This window comes from Cebidichthys violaceus, unplaced genomic scaffold (genome assembly GCF_023349555.1).
Source record: "Cebidichthys violaceus isolate CVI_PGR_0920_01 unplaced genomic scaffold, fCebVio1.0.p SCAF_13, whole genome shotgun sequence".
Classification (NCBI taxonomy): Eukaryota; Metazoa; Chordata; class Actinopteri; order Perciformes; family Stichaeidae; genus Cebidichthys; species Cebidichthys violaceus.
In genome coordinates this window covers 8,229,194-8,251,329 of record NW_027176296.1, presented here as the reverse complement: position 1 = coordinate 8,251,329, position 22,136 = coordinate 8,229,194, and the positions used below count along the sequence as shown (strand labels likewise).

At 41.6% G+C, this 22,136-nt stretch overlaps 1 protein-coding gene across 2 annotated transcripts in view; it reads left to right on the top strand.

Moving 5' to 3' along the window:
- Positions 1-22,136, top strand: part of cachd1 (cache domain containing 1) — an 80,521-nt gene that overhangs the window by 31,041 nt on the left and 27,344 nt on the right. For both annotated transcript variants that reach the window (XM_068707629.1, XM_068707628.1), the window contains exons 2-8: positions 2,169-2,231; positions 5,784-5,932; positions 13,383-13,489; positions 19,487-19,613; positions 20,897-21,041; positions 21,229-21,445; positions 21,602-21,751. In XM_068707629.1, coding sequence (XP_068563730.1) covers positions 2,169-2,231; positions 5,784-5,932; positions 13,383-13,489; positions 19,487-19,613; positions 20,897-21,041; positions 21,229-21,445; positions 21,602-21,751 — 958 coding nt within the window. The remainder of the gene's footprint in view (positions 1-2,168; positions 2,232-5,783; positions 5,933-13,382; positions 13,490-19,486; positions 19,614-20,896; positions 21,042-21,228; positions 21,446-21,601; positions 21,752-22,136) is intronic.

Below are 22,136 nucleotides of genomic sequence, written 5' to 3'. Positions count from 1 at the left end.
AGTATGGTGCTATTAAGTCACATTTCTTTGCAAGGTGGACAAAACATTTTTATATTTTTTTTTAAGTCGTCTGATGTTTTTGTAGGCTAACGTAAAGGAACTTCTCACAATTCCCTTTAACAGTGTGAAACTTTTGTTTATGTTTTGTTATGCTTTGTAGTGAAGTGTTTGTAGGGTAGCCATGGCTAGGCAATACCAGTCTATAGGGAATCTGCTCCAGGTTAGTTGGATGTGGTGCATTCTGGGTAATCGGTGTCCTCTGGAATGTGTCTAACAAAAGGTGTGGACAGGCAGCAGGAAATCGCTGCAGTGTGGAACCAGGTGATTTAAGGCTTTGTGTGCAGTGGGGCGGCTTACGGTGAAACACCTGCCAACCTGTTGCCTCAGCACAAACATTAGTTTTACGCTGTTTGTAGCTGCTTCACAGCACTGCTGCCTGTGTTTGGAAAGTGTGTGAGGAGTTTAGCTGCTGGGACTCAGGAGACCATCAGAAAAGAAAGGGGTGTGTGTGTGTGTGTGTGTGTGTGTGTGTGTGTGTTATTCAGGCAGCTCTTAAAATGTGTCTCTGTGTGTTAAGACTGAGGTCACACCAGGACTCATTTGCTCCATGCCTTATTAATGTAGCGCACTGCTTCCTATTCACTTAACAATATAAATCAGGGACTATTAAAATGTTTCAGTCTGGAAGGTGGAGGGGGAAATTCAACATCACCTTGTGTTTCGTGGGCTAATGAAAACCTTCATTTAGTGTTATGGCTGACCTCCAGTTTCAGACAGGTGGCGCATTTTCCTCCCCGGCCCAGAAACTGATGTAAATGACATTACAGTCTGGGTCTATGAGGCGGTTGCTTTGGCAGATAAGCAGGTTCATCACTCTCTCTGGACCAGTAATAAAGTGGCTCCAGATGCACCTGTGTGAGCAGATGAATCCGTCAGTACTAATGTCTCCCTACCAATCAAGACGGTGACTGTCAGTGAAGTTACTTCGGGTGTTGTTCATTAATTACCTGTCGTCACATCATATTTTGTAAGGTGCTAACGTAACACTACTTTATCCACAATACTGGCGACATGTATATACATCAGCAAGCAATCATTTACTTTATTTCCTGTGTGTTATGCCACAATGTTGTGTATATATATATTATGATTGTATTTACTTAGTTTTTGTTTTGCGCATTCATTTACATGTGGCCCAGTTTATTCAGCAGCATAATTAGATGACATGATTTTATCTGTATTATTTGAATAATAAATGCTTTCTGAATGACTTTCTGAAGATTTTTGAAGGTGTTTAGTCCCTCGTGCTGACAAACGTATTGGCTTCAGTGCAGTTGCCTTCGACTTACTGCAGCGTTGCCTTTGTGCACATAACTCTTGACACCTTTGCTTCCATAACTTGTCAAAATAGCTTTTGTCTGTGCCAAAACACATAATTCTGGCAGAAATTGATTAAGTGTGATGGTCAAAGCGTTGGTTTACATGACAATGCCATTACAGGTTGAAAGTGCCAGATCTGTTCATATGGCTTTGTAACAGATGGGACAGAATATTAAACTTAACGTTTATTTTATGATGAATTGCAAAATCTCCTTTTTTGTTTAACAAAACAAGCTTAGTTAATCAGATACATCAATGTGTGTAATGTGGTAACTGAACACAGATGACTATAAAATAACTTCACAGAAAAGCCTAAAGGAAAAAAAGCAATACTCCTGAATATTGACACAATCTGGTCTCTTCAAAGTTCAATACAGCGCTCCGGTGGAAGCTTCATTGTCGCTGGTCTGTTTTATCGGCGTTAACGGCACGCAGCCACAAAAGGGTCCTGGTTGGACTGGATTCTTTGTAAATGTGAGGAAGGACAGACATGGCTCCCAACATAAAGAGGTGTGAATGCTAGAACTCTTTGGTATACTTGTGACAATAGTACAATAGTTTGTAGTTGCTTTTTTTGTTCTTTCACAGGGAAAGAACTTTTGCATTGACACTTTGCAGATGTAATCACAGAGTGTTGATAACAAAAGGGGTCTGCTCAGCAAAAATCTATTTCTATAAAGGAACTTTGCCAATACTCTTCCTCAGGAGATGGTTTTCAGTTACTGGATCACAATTCTCTGCATCTCCCCTGATCTAACCTCACCGTCTCTCCTTCTTTCTCTCAACAGACAATCTTCAACTCGTTTTCATACAATGAGAAAACATCAAACGGAGAGACAGAAGTGCAGCAGGTGAGTGACAAAGGCTTCTCCTCTGTGTGTGTGTGTGTGTTTACCTGCCTTATAGTGCATGCATGTACCATGGATGGTGTCCGTCTCTGGTCTTGTGTAGTGTTCAAATCAGCAGACACGCTCACAGTCACACATACACTCGCCATCAGAGGAATAAGGTGGTTTATTAAAATTCTGCGGCTGCTGCCTCATTGGCTTTGAAGTCCTGTCTGTTTCTCCACGTGTCTGTGAGCTGTCTTTCTCTCTGTCTGCTCACAATATGAGTGCACAGCTGCAGTCAGACAGAATATGAAGGCTTGAAAGAGAGAAGGGCATCTTTTTGATGTCCTCAAATCCACAAGTCAAAATGTATGTGAGCCATTTTGGAACCAAGACTTGAGAAACCTTCCTCAGAATTTCTGGTGTCCGGCTTCAAGTCGTTCGTGTGTGTGTGTGTGTGTGTGTGTGTGTGTGTGTGTGTGTGTGTGTGTGTGTGTGTGTGTGTGTGTGTGTGTGTGTGTGTGTGTGTGTGTGTGTGTGTGTGTGTGTGTGTGTGTGTGTGTGTGTGTGTGAATAAGCACCAGCTCCTCGAGCAGCACTGACTTCACGTCCGCGTTGGAATAGTTTAAAAGCTCATAGAGTGCCCATACATTCTAGCTGCAAACCCCTCTTGAGGCAGATGCCAACTAATTCAGATGACAGCTCTGACATAGTTGGCCTGCGAGTTCTGCTCTCTGGGCGGAGGGGTTGTGTCCATGAGCCAAAAGTGAGGCTCAATTAGGAGTAGGTCTGCAGAGGGAGAGAGGGCAAGGAGCTCCAGAGAGGGAGCCGCTGGCCTCCAAGACGAGTTTCTCTTCTCGAAATTCATTATTCAGAGAGACGCGCAGACATCTGCCCCCCCCCCCCCCCCCCCCCCTCTCTAATGACACGGGCCCTCCCTCTCCCTCACTCCCTCATCGAGTCTGTTCCAGTCTAGTGTATTGTTTGACTCACTGACATGTTGCTGTCAGAGTTTACATTTGTGGTATATTTTCATGCTTGTCCCCCCGTCACATGCACGCAATGCTGTGTCGCAGTAATGGGTTGTTTTAACAACAAGCGTAATAAAGATCAGGCTCTGTAAAGCTGATGCAATCTGTTCAAATATTTCTTCATTGGACCCAAATACTGAGCTGGCAGATCAACATGGTATACATCTGCTAGTAAGTATTAATTATGTAGAACCGTTATCTTGGCCTGATCAATCCTGTGAAAGATAATTTTTTATCTCAGTCAGGGTGTTTATTGGTTAAACAAATTTAGACAATATTTAATTTTTAAAATGTTTTTTTACATAACTTCTAAAGGTTAGTTGTTGAAAAGGTTGTTGGTCTACTTAATACTAGAAAACACACCCAGTTCAAGTAAGTTTATTAACAGATGTACCCACATTACTACTGCTATATCAGTTCAGTATATAACTCTATCTTTGTGTTTGAGGGAGAGTTACGATTGTCACAGCTCAGGTAGATGAAGCCTTCACAGGGTGACATTTAAGAAATGGCAGGAAAAGGACAACCATAAATGCTTCCATTCAAGTGACAAATGAGATTTTGATTATATCACCTATTTTTCATGTCTACTCTGCTGACATGTAGTGTTCACCATTTTATCTGTTTACTGAATTTATTCCTGCTTTGAGGATATAAGCTATAGGCATGGTCACTTTTTTTCAATAACAAAATCACTTAATCGAAGGAGAAGCAAGACGTATTGTCAAGTTTCTACTGTGCTGTTTCCTAGTTGTGCAGAACTTGACCGATGTCCCTGTTATACTCATCCCTGTATTAATCTCATCCCAAAGTAAGTCCTGATCTTGCCATAAACACCATTACCAGTAACTGTGGTTGATTGCCGACCGTCAAACCTCCAAACTCCCAATCCGAGACGTCAGGGTGCACCCGTTCTACTCACTCCAGTTCTGTGGCTGAACCAACCCCACCGGGTGCTGTAAACCCTATAAAGCTGCTCGGACGGGTCAGAGAGAGGAGCCCGGTGTTTTGGAGAGTGTGGTTAATCTGCAGAGCGCAGGTTTGCTTTGGCTGCAATGAGGCAGGCAGTAACTTTAGCTTCAACTCGCACGGCTGGAAGTTTCTGGTTTCTCTAAAGTCAAAAGTCGAGTCATACTTTCTCCCTCTGTCTCTCTCTCCCCTCCCAGCTATGGAAACACTCCTCAGCTGAACACTGGCCCATTTTCCCCCTTTTTAACACAAAGTTCACTGCAGCTAATTGCCATACGTCCATGCATGGACAGGACTGTGTGTGGGGGAGTACCACGTTTGTGTGTTTAACATTTATATATGTGTGTGTGTGTGTGTGTGTGTGTGTGTGTGTGTGTGTGTGTGTGTGTGTGTGCGCGCGTGCGTCCGCCCGCGTGCGTCCATGTGGTGGAGCAGGAGTAATTGTGGGCTGTGCCTCAGGCCCCTGTTAAACCCCTAATAGGAATAGCGGCCGGTTGATTAGGTGTACGAGCGGTCAGTGGGTCGCGGTACATTTCCTTGTTCCTGGCTTGAATCGCAGCCTTTTTTGCAGGCACTGGTAATTATGGGATGTGAACAAAGGGGCTCCAGTTACTGTGAAAATAAGCCCTTTTCTGTATTCAACACGGCTGAGAGGGTAGCTTACAATGGCTTCGGAAAGTATTCAGACCACTTGGCCGCTGTTGTGGCCAATTTTTATTGGCCACAACAGCGGTGCTGGTATTGTTTTGTTTTCACCTTGTGAATCTGTGACCGTGTCCTAATGGCAAAATGGCCCGTTTACGCCCTTTGGCGTCATCGCTGGTGTGATCCCATCGCAAGATGATCTCTAGTTCCATTTTTTGACTTTATTGTTGCCATCAATGCACACATGTATCTTGATGAGAAATATTTGGAATTAAACAGAAATCTTGACTAAGAAACTTCATTTACAAACATATTCTGACACTTTAATGCAACTCTTAGCTCAGGTGCATCCCTTTCCCTTTGTCTCTGAGTTCTCTAGAAGTTGATTCCCTCTCGTGTCACATTCAATTATTGGGTCATAATTCTGGCAGCTCACAGCTCACAAAAGGGCAAAATACGCAGTCTATACACCTGTCTATATAAAATATATAGTCATACTAACCAGAGTAGTCAGGTTTGGGGTTTGAGGAACATGGATATATATGTAACCCTGGAAAACATTAGGGTGGTGAGGTTTGTAGAGTCAAAGTTCCGGCAACCTGAGGACCGAGACTACACTGTGTGCTTTGCCTGTACTAGTGTATAATTCTAGTATTAGCTATTAGATCAGGGGTCACTAATAGGCGGACCGTGGTCTGAGTCTGGACCCAGGCGCCGTTGTATCCAAAACCTGGACCTAAAACCGATGGATATTTGAGAATTATTACATTTTGACGAAACTCTTCTATTTTAACCGGCGCAGCTTTTCCAGCCTTTACGGCACTCATTCTGCAGTGTGAAAGAAAATGAACGTAAGCAAGCAAGAGATACATGTGAGCTAAAGGTGTCCCCACTGACTTGTTGATGTGTCTGTGTTTCCTTTGTGCAGTTGGCGAAAAAGATCCGTGAAAAGTTTAACCGCTACCTGGACGTGGTGAACCGGAACAAACAGGTGGTGGAGGCCTCGTACACCGCTCACCTCACCTCTCCGCTCACTGCGATACAGGACTGCTGCTCCATACCTGCATCTATGATGGAGTGAGTAACACACACACACACACACACACACACACACACACACACACACACACACACACACACACACACACACACACACACACACACACACACACACACACACACAAATCCCCATTTCTCGCTTGTTTAAACATCACATAATTTACAGCCTTGAGCATAACTGTCGCACTCTGATACTTGGTATCTTTTTGAGACCTGGAGATTTGATAGCTATGTTGGCATCAACTCATATTACGTAGATTATTGATTTCACCATCCCTCCATCTTCATCTGAGCCCTGGTCGCGGGGGCAGCAGGCGTCCAGACGCCCCTCTCCCCAACAACGTTTTCCAGCTCTTCATGGGGGACATTTCTATATCATCTTCATTGTGTTTCTTTTAAACATAGTTTGGGGAACAAATGAGCCACAAGGCTTTTTTGAAAATGGTGCCCACATGACAAAAAAAATATTTTTATGAAATTGAGTGTGAGGCTGACTATTTCAGATTTAAGTCCTCTACTGACAGAGTTTAAAATTACCCCAGCCTACATTGTAGACCCGGCTTTTCAGCCAATCACCAACTCCAGCAGGCGAAAACAAAGTTCAAAGCTGAGAGCTGCTTTCAGTTCTAATCTACAGAGCAGCAGCTGTCTCTACCCATCATCCTCTCTCTCTCTCTCTCTCTCTCTCTCTCTCTCTCTCTCTCTCTCTCTCTCTCTCTCTCTCTCTCTCTCTCTCTCCTTTATCAGCCGATGTAACCAGTTATTTCTCTCTGAAGTTTTAGCGAGGCTGCAAGGTCACCTGTCTTTTCTTCATTCGTGCAGAGAGGAGGCTGCCTGGCTCAGGGCCAGTGACCACCTGTAGTCGAATCATGCACATGACATACTGTACATGCATTCAACAGTTGTTCACATGCAGACATGTTTTATTTATGTCCAGACATGTGCGCTCTAAACCCAGTTTAAAAATCATCATGGAATCATAGAAAAAGATGATATAAGACCCTGCAGGAAGGACGAGATGATGCAGGGGGAGTCACATGGGTGGTGGTGGTGGAGGGGGAGTCACATGAGTGGTGGTGTTTGTGGGGGGGGGGACATACCAAACTGAAGCTGAGTCTGACAGTTCTGAGCATCCTCAGGGAAGGAAAAAGGCACAAAGCTCTCTTGCTTTTATTGTTTGGGTTAATGTAGGATGGTGGGATACTTTCAGGAGCGGTATGCAGAATTCTTCAGCTCTCCCTTCCTTAGCCCTCTGCATCAGGAAGTAGCTAAAGAGCCGAACACCTCTCAGGTTAACTGTAGTTTTTGAATGCTAACAAAATCTTTGTTCTCATAATAATTAGTTGATCCATCCAAATCATTTAAGGGCTGCAAATGTATTGGACAATATCAGCTTATTGGGGATAAATCTGAGTCTGTGAATATGTTAGCTGATAAGCAAGAAGAACTGAAACCATAGAAATGCCAAAGATGTTCTTAAAATAATTCAGAAACAAGGTTGCTGGTACTTTCGTTTGTCCACAAGAGAGAACTGGCATGTTTGTCTTCACCTTTATGTTCAACTATATAATGTCCTGTTATTTACATGTCCTGATCATCAATCTATCATCATCAAAGATGTTTATGTATGTTATGTTTTTTATTATATATATATTTTTTATTATATAATATAGAAGAATATTGGCTTATTGCCTGTTGGTTTTTGAAACTCTTAATTACAGGTATTAGTATTAGTCTAAAAAGTCCAGCTGCAATGATTTATATTTATATATACGGTGACCGTGGCGAAGTGGAGAGCAGGGCCGTTCTTCAATCAGAGGATTGGGGATTTGATTCCCGTCATGTCAATGTGTCCTTGAGCAAGACACTTAACCCCAAATTGCTCCCCTAGCTGTGCCTACGGTGTGTAGATAGTAGTGGTGTAACGGATCATGGATCGATCCGTGATCGGTTCGGATCACCCCTCCTGGTACGGATCACTTGAGAACCGCGGATCAATTGAGTATTTTGATCCGAACCGTGAGGTTTGTTATCCGTTGCACCCCTAGTAGATAGATACTGAATTGTAAGTCGCTTTGGATAAAAGCGTCTGCTAAATGACTGTAATGTAAATGTAACATTCAAACATCATCAGCAAACAGTTAAAGTTCAAACACTATACAGCTTTGTTCAAACAATTACTACTACAACTAAAGGTTGCCGCAACTGCAACTGCATCTTACTAAATAAAGGCATAAAATGCTAAAGAAAAAAGAAAATAGACAGAAAATAAACTAATATCATGCTTTCTGGTTGAACAGGATGAATGCCAGAATCGGGAAAGGACTTTAATTCTCACTACTCCACTTCAGAGTGTCCTTCATTAGTTTCAGGCATCAGCTGCTTCTGGGGGTCTCAGTCAGGTCAGCCAGTTTAGAGGGGGATCAGGTGGTTCACAGGGTGTCCATGTCTTTTAGCCGTCAAGCTAGCAGGCTATCATTTCACAGGGAGGCCACCGAGGGCAGTGCTTAGCGCCCGGTGGTATGCTTTAATCACTGCTCGGTCTCAACAACAGGCTGTACCTGAAAATAGAAAATGTGACTTGTAGAGTTGGTGTGTTTATGTGTGTTTATATTTCGAACATGCGATCTCCAGGTGCTCATTTCAACAGTTCCACTGCTATGCAGTTGTTAAAGTGAGAAGTGTGCTTGGGAGCAGCCCAGATGGCATTTTATGGTCTCATTTCAACCAACAGTAGTTCTAGAGGAGATAAGCTGCAAATGGACTGTGCAAGGAAAATGATATTCATATGATCCTGAAGAGTTCCTTTAAGACGCAACATGGCATGGTGTCCCTAAAGGTGGCTGGGCTATTCTGTCTGCATCACAGTGTTTTGACCAGCAGCCTGTTAAACCTCAATCCAAAAGTTGGCAAAGTTTTACACATGACTACGTGTAATGAGGTGATGATGCTGTTAATGGATTCACGGCAATCCATCCCTTTTTGGCCAAACTCTCCTGATGGTGCCGATTCACGTAAAGTCTATGTCCATCACTATCTCCTGTACTGTGTCCTGACCCATTTCAAGAAATACTTTTTGCAACATTGCTTCTATCTGTGACAAATAGTTATTTATCTTCATGAATCAGTATTTTACTTTCTTATACCACAGGCACAGAAGATAGATAATACTTTTGTGTTTGAAAAGGGTTTTCTTTAAAAAAGAATAGTTGGAATCATATCTTTGTCCAATCCATGTAAAGATGGTTCTATCCAAGAATTTAAATATCTTGTGTTTTTGTTTTACACTAAAAGGTTTCAGGAAGCTTTCAACTACACGTTGTGTAAACAGGTCTCCTATTCATATCACAAAACAGATCTATGATCCGTAATATTCAATGTAGTAATTGCAGGTTTTTGAACTAAAAGTTGTATACACATAGCATGGGATTGGGCAGAACACCAGATAACATAATATCATATGAGGGATGATATTGCAGAATGTCCAATACCTTCACTCATAAAGTAAGCATAAAGATTAAGGACAACATGGTGCTAATACAGAGCTCATGTTTCTTAAGAGGAATTCTCACCATCTGAGCTATTTGGCAGATTTACAGTCCAGATCAAGAGTATATATTTATATATATATATGGCACCAGTGAGCAGCTACTCAAGAGTTTCAGCTTCAGATCAATCTGATCTTCTGGTTGCTCAGTCAGCGCAATGATGATACCTGTGTGTTTGCGCATTAGAGAAAGAGATGACAAAACCCCTGACAGGTGGGGATGGGGTTTGTTTCAGTGACTTTAACAGATGTACATCATTTTTCTCTCTGTCCTCATGCCTCTGTTAATATCAGTCTCTTCTTTTGTCACTTTGTTTCTCCGTCCTTGCCCACTCTTCAACTTTACATTCATTTATTCTCTTATTTTCCCTTCTTGATATACTCCCTTCCTCTTCATCTTCCTTCCTTCCTTCCTTCCTTCCTTCCTTCCTTCCCTCCTCTGCTGATATTCAAGGATAGTTCAAGCAGTGAGGAGGTCTTTGGGTCTCCACTGTCTGGTCCATTTCCCGTACTCACACACCCATGCAGACTTGTATCTAAACGACTACAGTCATCATATTGTTAGTAACCTGAGTGATATTGAAACACTTGTACAACAAAAGGGGCTCATTCTCCAGATCATCCGGCAGCCAGAAGCCCCCATACTATTCCTTACTTATTTTGCATTGTGGTACATTTACGATTCCAAAACGCCTTTTGAGTTCAAGGATCACCCTCAGGACAGCCAGCACTGAGGGGCCCGCTGTCCCATTGGCCCAGTCTATATTTGGCCTTTTGTGATACCCCAACTCCAATCTCAGTTGATCCCCTCTTCTACTTTCCCTAGTAGTAGGTTAATGGACAGCACAGCAGTGTGAGGGTCTAAATGAAGCAGGGAATCGGATTCAGCTAGTAATACACAATCCCTGTGTAATGTTTTGAGGGAGATATATTTCAACAACATAGCAACAAGCATTCCTTCAGTGAAGTAATCTTTGCCACTATTGTGGCATTTCTGTTGGCAGTATTTTTCTCGCGTTCATAATTTTCATCACTGAGTTATTAGTTGGTTTATGTATAGCTGTACAGTCTAATGCATTCAAGACAGTTGCTTTGCCATAAAATATTGAAGACATTTAAAACACTAGTTAGACTGCATGATTTAGAAACACTCGAGCAAGGCCAAAATATTAAAAACAACTCTCAGTGTAATGCAGGAAAGAGCACAGGACTATAATCCACTGCAGTGTTTTCCTCTGTTCTTGTGAAAGTAGCTGCTGAGTACCAAACAGGTTTTCAAAATCCACTCTACATATTGATATCACAATGAAATCTGTTTAGATAGAGCTTTCTTTAAGCACTCTCCATTCTCCAGCTAGCATGTTGCCTGCTTCACCGCTGCTATTCACGGAGGGATTGCAAACACATTAGAAAGAGTATTACTCCTGACGCTGGAGCTCTTCAAGGTAATTGTACTCATTAGGCTTTTTGAATGCCGTACGATTGCCTCCTCTGTGGATATACGTGGTTCTTGCAGCAGGGTACATTTTAATATAATGGGTTTTATGCCAAGTCACTGCTGAACACGGCAGGAGCTGCCTTATTTAGAGGTGTCTGCCTGTTTCACTCTGTGCTATAAGAAAGTAGGCTTCATGTCTTTTCTTTTTTCTTTCTTTTGCAAGACCCTGATGCATTGTGTTTCAGTTTCATTCTGTATTAAAAGCAAAGAAAAATGTGTTTTCGCTGAAACACATTTTCCTTTGCTTATAATAATTTCAAGAAACATCAATACATTTGAGTTTCAATCTTTCTTAAGGAAGCTCACTGGCCCTATACTGGTGCTTTCTGTCTGTTGAATTGTCCGCGGGATCTTTTTCTAATTGCTGCATAGAGAACAACCCCTTGTGGGTGGTATGGTAATCAAGCAAGCATTCCAACAATACATTATTAATATGCATATTCAATGGAAGAATTATTTAAAGCACCATGCATTCAGTTTGGAACATATATGGACTTGTATTCTTATATTCTGTAAATCAAATCAAGCTTGTACTGTTGTTTGGGCTTGTGTCTGGTAAGTCCATCCCGGTTGCAAAACAGATTTTTTTTTCGCCCTCATTAAAATGTTTGATCACAGTCGAAGCCCTCCTCCCCTCAATGCTCTCTCTTTCTCTCTCTCTTTCGCTCGCTCGCTCTCTCGCTCGTTCTTGTTCTCATATGTGTTTTTGATGTGGAATTCAAAGTGGCTGCAAATGTATTTTTTATCTGGCACACATTTATGCTGAGCGCCTTGCCCACCGTTTCTATGCAAAGTGAGTTGAAGGAGAATAGTAATGACTTTGGCCTTATGGGACTCTAAATGAGTGAAGTTCAAACGCAGCCTGTACATCACAGCACCTGTCAGTCAAACCGGGCCAGGGCCAGGTCTGCAAGCACAGGGAGCCAAAGAGGGTGTAGCGTGTGTGTGTGTGTGTGTGTGTGTGTGTGTGTGTGTGTGTGTGTGTGTGTGTGTGTGTGTGTGTGTGTGTGTGTGTGTGTGTGTGTGTGTGTGTGTGTGTCTATGTCTATGTGGGCACATGTGTGTCTGTATGTTGCTGAGCCAGAAAAGGGGGGGGGAGTTGGAGGGATGGAAGGATCAAAGCATCCAGGCTTGGTGCAGTGCAGAACCGGCTGCTCCTCTGCATACCTCCTCTTTTAACTCTTAACTAAGCTCTTAACTCTTGAGATACGAGCTCTGGAAACAAGGCTTCACCATCAACACACATACCCCAGAGATTTACACTGTTGCTTATCACCAAAACAAATGAAAGATGTTAGTAAAAAAATGAGTTAAAGACGTACTGATGGCAACACTGTCTAATTTTTTGGCACCTCTTACACACACTTGGGTGTGTGAGCATGCTCAAGGACAACACTGCATTACTGGGCCACATCTTTTGCTGATAACAGTCACTTTGTTTTGTGCATGAGAGAAGGAGCATATTTTAAAAATGCCAAATTAAATTAATAATCACACTAAGGATACAGATATGTGTTTGCATTTTTGTGTATTTTTTTTAGGTGACTACCCAAAATAATAGGCTAGGGAACACATGTAATATGCCTTTAACAAACTAGAGTATACGATGTGATGCAGGGACAGTTTTTAACGACAGAATTTGTGATATATTTGTCGATAACCTAGTTTTTCTGATGATAAAATTGTTTTTATTTAGAATAATGTATTTGCTCCATATTATAAAAGAAGACGTGGCATTTGTATAAGATTACTTTCTCCATTGCTGGGCACAGTGATGCACACATTTATAAAAGAATGACGAGTCTCACATCCAGCTGACCTGAAGTTGTCCCTTGACGCCCAAAATGATTTCCAAAGATTTGGAAACGACAGAGACTGATACAAGTTTGAGGTTCAGCGAAGGATGATCTGAATCATCAAGTTAAGCGGGCAGCCCTTCCTACAATCACATTCAGATGTATTCAGGGAGCTCTGTATTGACTTAGTTGGGAGAAAAGCAGATTTTAAGTAGTTTTCTGTGGAAAATATTATTCACTAGCCAATTAGTCCTGATTTAATTGAGGTCTGGGCAACAGATGATGAAGCCAGCAATACAATTCAGCTCAGATGAAACAAGTAGGGGCTATTAGTTTCAGCACATGTTTCATGTAGTTGCATTAACTTCATGGTTTCACATCGATTTCTTTACTATTTGTGGAAAGCATGTAGATCTCAGTCAAAAGCTTTTTTTATTTACGATAAAACATGAACGTTACCATAAACTCAGAGGTATTGGCAAACCTGTGAGTTAGGTTTTATTGGAAGTTAAGCTGTGGAGTAGTAACTCTGTTAGTGCTGAGAGAAAATTCAGAGCTGCTCCACCAACAAACGAGTCCGACACGCTCTAAAAATTTCTCGAATGTTGCCTGTTTGTGTGTATTTAGGTTTGATGGAAACTTCAATACCAATGTCTCCAAGACCATCTGCTGTGACAGACTTTCCCCCAACGTCAACAGCCGAGCGTTCAACCCTGGACGGGACCTCAACTCAGGTTTGTTAGACAGACACACACGCACGCACGCACGCACGCACGCACACACACACACACACACACACACCAAATGACAGGAGAATTTGCTAACATACACACTGACCTGGTTTAACAAATGAAACGTAGACACACAAAGCTTAAACCATGAAAACTTAAGACTTAATTTGTTTCTGCTGTGGACTTGTCAAAATGTTGAATAATTTATCAGCAATTGCCATAGGAACCAGATTTTAATTAAGAAGTTGTATTATCTTTTCTGTTCTTCTTATCTTCTGAAATGTTAAAAGGATAGTGATCTGAGATGGAAATAATTAGCTGTGCGTGTCTTCAGCTTTTCCAGTCCGTCCTGTGCTGCCTCACTCACACTTTCTTCTCTTTCTGTCTCCACTGCTTTTCATCTGGTTTGATTTAAAATGTTTTTTTACAGCCTGAGATCAAATTCACTTTGTTTGACTTTGAACTCTGCGATTGTATTCCGGTGGTGTATGTTTTTACCATCCTGTTGTTAAGGGGCTTTGTCAGTTTTTTGTTTCAGGCCTCACTTCACCTCAAATAGAAATAGCATCAGTTGCAGCGTATTCATGTCTGTCATCATGGTCCCTACATGTAACCTCAACAGCGTCCTCACAAGTCATCCAAGAGAGAGCAATGCAAAACAGTTTAATGGTGTTCTTGCTCCCACTATACGTTTATTGAGGCTCCAGATTGCATAAGCAGAATATCAGAATGTAAAACCCACATGTGTCTGCACCACATATGTCAGTCTGCGTTTGATTAGGAAGAAATAGACCAAATTCACAAAAAAAAACAGGCAACGGCCTACTTTCCCCTGTGCGCTTTTCTGTTCTGATGCCATCACTTGGTTAACGGTTTGTCCCCGCTGCTTCCACAGAAGACGTATCCAGCTGTACGACATGCATTCATCACACATATGGGCTGCATTTCCCGGAATATTGAACTCACGTTCCTTGTGTCTCTCAAACTTCCAGTTTCAGTCCAGCACACATTCCCTCCAGGAATTTGTGATTGTATGATTGTAATAATTCAACCTAAACCCATCTCTGTAATATTTTTGAGTAAGTGTACGTTTTCATTTTTTTTTACGAATAACTGCAGTATTCTGCTTGAAAATTAACCATTTCATAACCGCATTTGCCAGTCAAATAAAAAATTAGCTTCACAAACGCCTTTCCTTTTAACTACATAGGCGAGGGCTGGGTTGCCCTATATTACATTGTAGAAAGCGCTAAAGTTACCTTGTAGACTGAATTCATGACATGACTATCTTACTTACTGCAGTATATTGTAAAATAACATCAAATTAATGCAAATTTCATCATTTTGGGCGTCATTATCCCAAATGAACTCTGCAAAATCTTGGAGAGACTGCTTAAAGACGTCAGTATCCTTCGCATTAAGTGCTTGTCGGATCATCAAACAGCTCCTGAAACCTCCACCCTCCCCACACTTTACAGATGTCAGAAACTGGGTGGCTCCATCAGAATACTTGTAACTTTGTAAATCTGAAAGTGTGTGCCGTTAGCCCCATTTCTACGGTTAATTGCATCTCTCCAAGTTTTTCGTCTTGCCCTCAAGTTTGTCCATACAGATCAACACTTTTTCCTAGATGTGTTTGGAGGACAGTTGATACAAACTAGTTTATGTGAATAATTGCACCTCCTTTACACCCTGGGTATTGCACTATAGCCCCCCTCTTCCTTCCCTTTTTTACAGGAAGCTTCCAACATCATTTGTTCTTCTTCTGTCCATTTGTTCTACTGCCCCCACACATTTTTTTCCAGACTCCCCAGTCTGCTCCTCTCTCTGCCAACCATTCATAATGACGGCCATTCATAACGCGTCACCATCGGCTGGGTGTTATTTTCCTTGCAAGCCAGTCATGGCGAGTTCAAGTTACCCCTCTCCTCTCCCTGTCCCTCACACTCGGCCCTCCTTGACCCCCACGTTCCCAGCGCATTCATTCTCTCCCATTTGTCTCAGCCCAGTCTAAACAAGCAGCTACAGAGGGGAAGGAAGGGGGAAGCGGGTGAAAGAGGGAGGGATAATTGAGAGGGAGAGAATGATGAATGAAGGGGAAGAAAGGAGGGGTGGGAGCTGATTGAAATAGAGTAATTGTATCAAGACCGCATTGTATTCTTTCCATCTTCTTTCCTCTCATCTTCAATTTTACTTTTTTTTTAGAGGGGAGGAAGGGAGAGATAGGAGAGAGATAGTGGATAGTAGTGATAGCAGCAGGTGTGAGTGAAACGACAAGTAGATGAGAGATGACTGGTGGCAGAGTGCTGTGTGATTAGAGTACTAGTTTGACGCATCTTCTTTCTTCCATTTTTTCCCCTTTCATCCATTTTTCCCTTTTTGCAGCCTTCCTTCCCTCCTGTGCAATTTCATCCATTTTGGTACATTCTAACTTTTCCAAAATGTCAACTTTAAATTGGATTACCACTCAACACGTTGACTTGCATTCACCAATGCCAAGTTCTTTGGCTACGTGTGTGACCTATAACCTAATAATTATTTTTCCAGAAAACTTGTCGCGCTGCAAGGCCTTCATTTGCATCAAGTTGACAGAACTCAAACTAGTATAGTGCTCATGTTGCTCAAGTCATACAGGGCCTAATTTTTATGTTGAAAACCCATGTGATGAGAGTGAAAATGTAGCACCACAAAGGCATGCAAATGCTCACAATAATGTAGGTATAATCAATTTGTTTGTCTATAAGCCACGCTAACAGCGGGTCTCTATGGAGAGCAATGACGCCCGCTGTCGTCCAGACTAGAATATTTTAAATACAGATTGCTGTGAAATTGTTCACCGCAATCTTTGCAGGAGAAATCCTAATCATTTTTGGTGGTCCCCTGACTTTCCGTCTTATGCCACAAGTTTTTACTTTATCTTGTGAAATATCTCCACATCCACGTTTTGGCACAAAATTTGATACAGACATCTATGGCTCCCAGGCGATACATCGTTCTGACTCCCTGACCCTGTAGTGGCAGCAAGGGGTTCATGCCTGAACAACTACTGGATGGATTTCCACGACGTTCATGTTCCCCATATGATAGATCATAACAACTCTAATACTCCCTTCATTTTACATGTAGCGCCATTGTTGGGTCCAAATTTCAGTTTGTCCAATACTTATGAAATTAGCAGAACCATTGACATCTCCATTAGCATTTACATAGCTCAAAGTACAACCTCACAGAGTTGCTATAGCATGTTTGTAGACTTGTTTCTTGTTTACTCAGTCATTCATGGAGAAAACAGAAATACAAAACAAAATTATGCTGTAATGTTGTTTCAGTAAGATATTTATCAAACGGCTTGACTCATTGATAATAAAGGTTATTAAGAACATCATGTCTGTTCCCTAAATTTAAATGGAAGAGTGAGAGCGCTACCAGATACAAGTATCACTTTGAGTAGTATTAAGGTTGTAGGAAATGGGTTTCATTTGGGTCATATTTCTTGGCTTGTCCATCTGTTTCTAGGAAGATCTAAACACTGATGGCAGAGTGAAGCACTGTAGCCTGACAGATGTATACACAGTCCTTCTTCCACTGTCAACACAACTGAGTGTTTCCTGTTTATATGAGCCTCAGAGATGGATGGAGTGACTGGGCAGGGATGATGTATGACGACCGACAGTGGGGTGCAAGAACCAGCAGTGTCTCAGAAATGTTATGTCTTTGCCAAGTACATGTGGTCAGAGGTGTATTTTGATGCCGTTTATAATGTTTGACAGTTGGACGGGTTCACAGGTTTTCTCTAATTTATCTATTTGTGTATATTTTTAATTTGTTTTGGGTTTTAGCATTAGTTGAATATTTGACATGTGATTTTCCACCCCACCATAGAAAATTGAATTGCCTTTGCCTCGTAATATTGCTGGGAGGTTGGAAAAGTTCGAAACAGGTTCTCATTAGCAGGTGATTAATTCAATGTGATCATAAGCCAAAGTCTACATTTTGAGACCATTAAGACCCAGATGTTATGCATGAATGGTGGTTAGCATGTCTGGCAAAGACCATAGACTTAATTAACAAGGTATTGAAACTCTACCCTTCTCTGGAAACCTCCACCCGAGTAATAACAAATAGTCAGCTAAATGGCAAAATAGTTGGTGGATGTGCACAGCTGCCAATGACCTGCAGAAACCACAATTAATATTTATTAGTCATAAGAAATTAGATGTTGTACAGTATTACCTGGCTAAATCAAACAAACTTTGTCTTAGAAAAATATTATTTTGGACTGAATGTTATCAATTAATTTCTAGCCAGAAACGATTAGTAGCCTTGTGTGGGATCTTAAGCAAAGACATAAAACAATAAAGTATGTCAAATTGTGGTTTGTTTCATAGCCCTTAATCTAGAGTTTTTGAACTGTTTCGGCCTGCTATCTGATTCACATCTTGACAAGATCCGGCTAGCTTGTTAATCTATATTTATAGGATTAGTTAATTTGGTATGCTGCTAGAGGATTGGCCATGTTGGTCTGCTTGTCTGTGTTTTTTAAGAAATTAATTGATTTACCCTCTGCATTATAGTGTTATGCAACTTTAATAAAGCCTACTGATGGCTACGCTCTGTTTCCTCCCTCTCTGTCTCTGTTTTCACTTGTAAAGGGCCCAAACTTTCTATTTGTGTCTCTCTAACTCCCTCCTCCCCCCGTCTCTTTGTGAAAGGCCGTTTTGTGTTGCAGTGAGCGGAAAGGAAGTTGCTGGCTTTGTGATGGGATCTCTGTGAAGATACTGTTGACTCTGTGACCCAGTAAAAAAAAATGTGTCTGTTAGTTTTGAGCAAATATGCTGCCATTCTCTCTGCAGAGGTTGCAGTCAAGGCTGTGATTTCAGCTCGCTCTGCAGTCGCAGTAATGACACACAGATTATTATCTTTTTCGGTATCCAAATTAAAGAAATGTACTGTTTACTTCGCAGTAGTTGAAGCGTTCTTCATCAAGTTAATTTATTCTATGAGAGGTGTGTATGGGAAAATTCTTTTACATGTGTATACTTCAGTCCAGTTAGAAAGCAGAGTATTCAACTCCTCGTCACACCTGAATAGGCAGGTTTGCATAGATTTTAATAAGCTGTGAAAAGTCCAATAACAGGAAACAACTGTTTATCAGAGGGAAAGTAGACAAGTTAAAGAAGTTTGCGTGTACTTGAGTTTAAAATAGGCTTGTTCAAGATGAGCCAGGCCTGCACAGAATCGATCGCCACACAATGCATGCTCATTAGTTAAACATATGCAACTATAACCTCCAAGATCAAGGCAGCTGCAGTTGCTCTCTACCGGCTGCAAAACGGCAGGGCATGATGGGAAATGCTTGGCATCCCCCTGATCTAAGAGCTTATTGGCTTAGATTTTAGATTTACAACATAATGGTCAGTTACTACTAATGTCTGTACAGTACCCCAGATTTTAGTTCTTTGGGTGGCGAAGTCATGCCTTGGATTGGCTAGTACTCTAGTACTACTAGTAAGAATATCTTTGTAGCCAATCAGAGACAGAGTGGGTCATGCTTTCACCATCATAGGAAATACAGTTGCCAACATCGTCACTTTGGTGCGAATACACACAAACGTCCTGCAGTCAAATTCGCCTTTTTTTTCTTACACCTCGAGCATTCTACATAATACGGGGATTAAGATAAGATCATGAGATTGGTTTCTCTCACCCCCTCGGATTCAAACAGGACTCGCAGTTAATCCCTGAACTTGAAAGGTCTCCCTCCTTAAGGACGTTGTGACATTAAAGGATAAATCTGAATAAAAATAAACTCTAAAAAGTACTGAATTCCTTACTTACTCACATGTTTCACTTCCTTCCCTTCCATCCTGCCTTTTCAACTTTGGTTTTCCTTCCTTGATCTCTCTCCTCCCCGTTTCTCACTCCCTTGTCCCTTTTGTCCTTCCCTCTTTTTTTTTTTTAACATGTTCGCTGTTCCCTGTCTGTCTCTTCCCTCTACAGTGTTGGCAGACAACCTGAAGTCAAACCCGGGGATAAAGTGGCAGTACTTCAGCTCAGAGGAGGGCATCTTCACAGTCTTCCCTGCACACAAGTTTCAGTGCAAGGGAAGTTACGAGCACCGCAGCAGGTATTAAGACCAACTTCTCCTTTTGTTTAACTTTTTCTTTTTAACTATCAAGCTCGAAGTTCTTGCCAAACACACCACTTGTTGACAGATATCACTCACTTGGCAAAGTATCAGAACGGGCTAGCTGACGTCAAAACCACATCAACTTGTTCCTGCGCTCTTCCACCTCCTCACCCCTCCTCTCAGTCAGTTGCTGTGGGGTGGCCCAGAGGGCATATTGATGGCATGCCGCCCTCACACACCCTGACCACACATGCCCTTGGCAGGAATGTAACTCTGTCCCACTAAAGCCTGTTGGAATCTCACACCTCCAGTGTTGTGGTTTTTCTTGTGGCCGCGGCTGAAAGACGTTTCTATTCTCTCTCTTGTCTTTTCTTTCTATATTCTTTGCACTGGCTCTCACTTCTTTTCTTTTTTATTTTCAGTCATGTCTTTTAGATTTTTTTTCTTCTTCTGGCTGTTCAAGTCAGTGAGCTGGCATACAGCCATGAGAGAAATGACGTTACTTGGCTTGCTTCAAGTGTGAATGAGGCTTTGTGAGTACATCACTCCCCTTCTCCAGCCAGTGTTAGTTTGTCCTTGTCCAGTAGACCACACACACAGGCGCTGACCACCCTAATCGCTGCACCCTATCAAGCTAATCCTATACCTATACCTATTTACCAAATATTGAAGGAAAAAAAAAAAAGAAAAAAAAAAGAAAAAAAAAAAAATATATATATATATATATATATATATATAGACCTACTTTTATACCAACAGCAGGCCGACAATGAGCACAAAGTCAGTTTACTATGTTACTATAGTTTTTTTGTGTCACTTTGGTCCTGAAAAGCTATTACAATCTTATTTTGTAATCCGAAAACATATAAGCATTAACTGAAAATTCAAACTCCTTTTATAACTTTTGAAGGTTTCCCATATAGTTGTAGGAAATCGTGCACAAATGATTTCCGATAAATAACTTAGCATTGATGGCGTGAAATGAAGAAAGTGTTGAAGACCAACTGGTCAGAATAACAGTAAAGGGAAGAAAACTGCAGCTGAGTGCAGACACACTGACAAAAGCCAACCAAGAGAGACGAGGGATGAGGAAAAGGTGAAAGAGAAAGTCGTAATGTTTAGTTAACAGATACGTGAGATGTGATTAACATTTACTCAGCTCACAGAAAACTACTGTTTATTTTAGCATTTTAACATCATGGTGCAAATGCTGGCACAGTGTGTGTTGTGTGCACGTGTCTGATCTCGACATGTGTTTGTATTTGTGTGTGGTCCTCCAGGCCTGTGTATGTGTCTGCAGTGCGACCCCAATCTAAACACATTGTGGTGATGGTGGACCACGGAGCGTCTGTAACTGACACCCAGCTTCAGATCGCCAGGGACTCGGCGCTGGTCATCCTCAACGCCGTCGATGAACATGACAAGGTTAGTGAAAGGGATCGGACCTCATCTCTTTTACCTGGCTTTATTATGAAGAATGCATATTTTAACGCAAGCTTAGAGAGCATCAAATATGCTAAAATGCATTTGAAAATCAAAAGAAAGACCAACAACATTTCAGTGTTTCTCCAACTAACATGTTTGTATGAATCTCATTATCACCCCTCTCCAGATCTCCATTTTGTCAGTGGCAGAGGCGGTTCGCTCCTGTTCTCTGGACCAGTGCTATAAGAGTCTGCTCTCTCCGGCCACCAGCGAGACCAAGAGGAAGATGAGCACCTTCATCTCCAACATCAAGGCGTCAGATGGAGCCACACAGCACGCAGCGGGCTTCCAGAAGGCCTTCCAGCTGCTCCGAAACACCAGCAGTCTCTGCAAGCAGAGTGCCAGTAAGAACTTTGTGCTGACGCTGCATAGTAAGATTGTGTCTGTGTGCTCCCTCAGAGAGCAATTCCAGCTATTATTTTCCAACATAATCTACTCACCCGTCAATTCATGTGATATAACTTGGCATGAGTGTTGACTTTGTTTCTTTGTTCTATCAGCCACAGACATGGTGATCATCTACCTGTCGTCCGGTATCACGTCCCGAGAGTCGTCGGAGCAGGAGAAGAGAGCGACGCTCAGTGTGGTGAGAGAGGAGAACCGACACCTCAACAACTCGGTCATGATCCTCACCTACGCTCTTATGAATGGTGGGTCACTTGTTGTTACATTTACATTAAAGGTAAAAAATTAGCACAAAATGCTGATTTCCCTGAACAATAATTGGTTAACCCCAAGTATTGTGCTGCAAATGGAATTTTTAAATACCATTATCACAGAGATTTCACAATTATTATTTTTTTCTAATCCAATTTTCACCCATTTTTGGATATTAAAAAAAAACAATCTAATAAATTCCAAGAATTTTTTTGAAAAATAAGATCCAAAGAGGCTGTACTTGTACTTAAACTAAGTACTTACTTGGGTATTTTAGAATAGCATCCCAGCAGAAAAATCATATCTTTAAGAAATAAAGTCACTAAACACTATTTTGGAGCTGTGTTAGTCACATATTCTCCACATTCTTTTAGATTT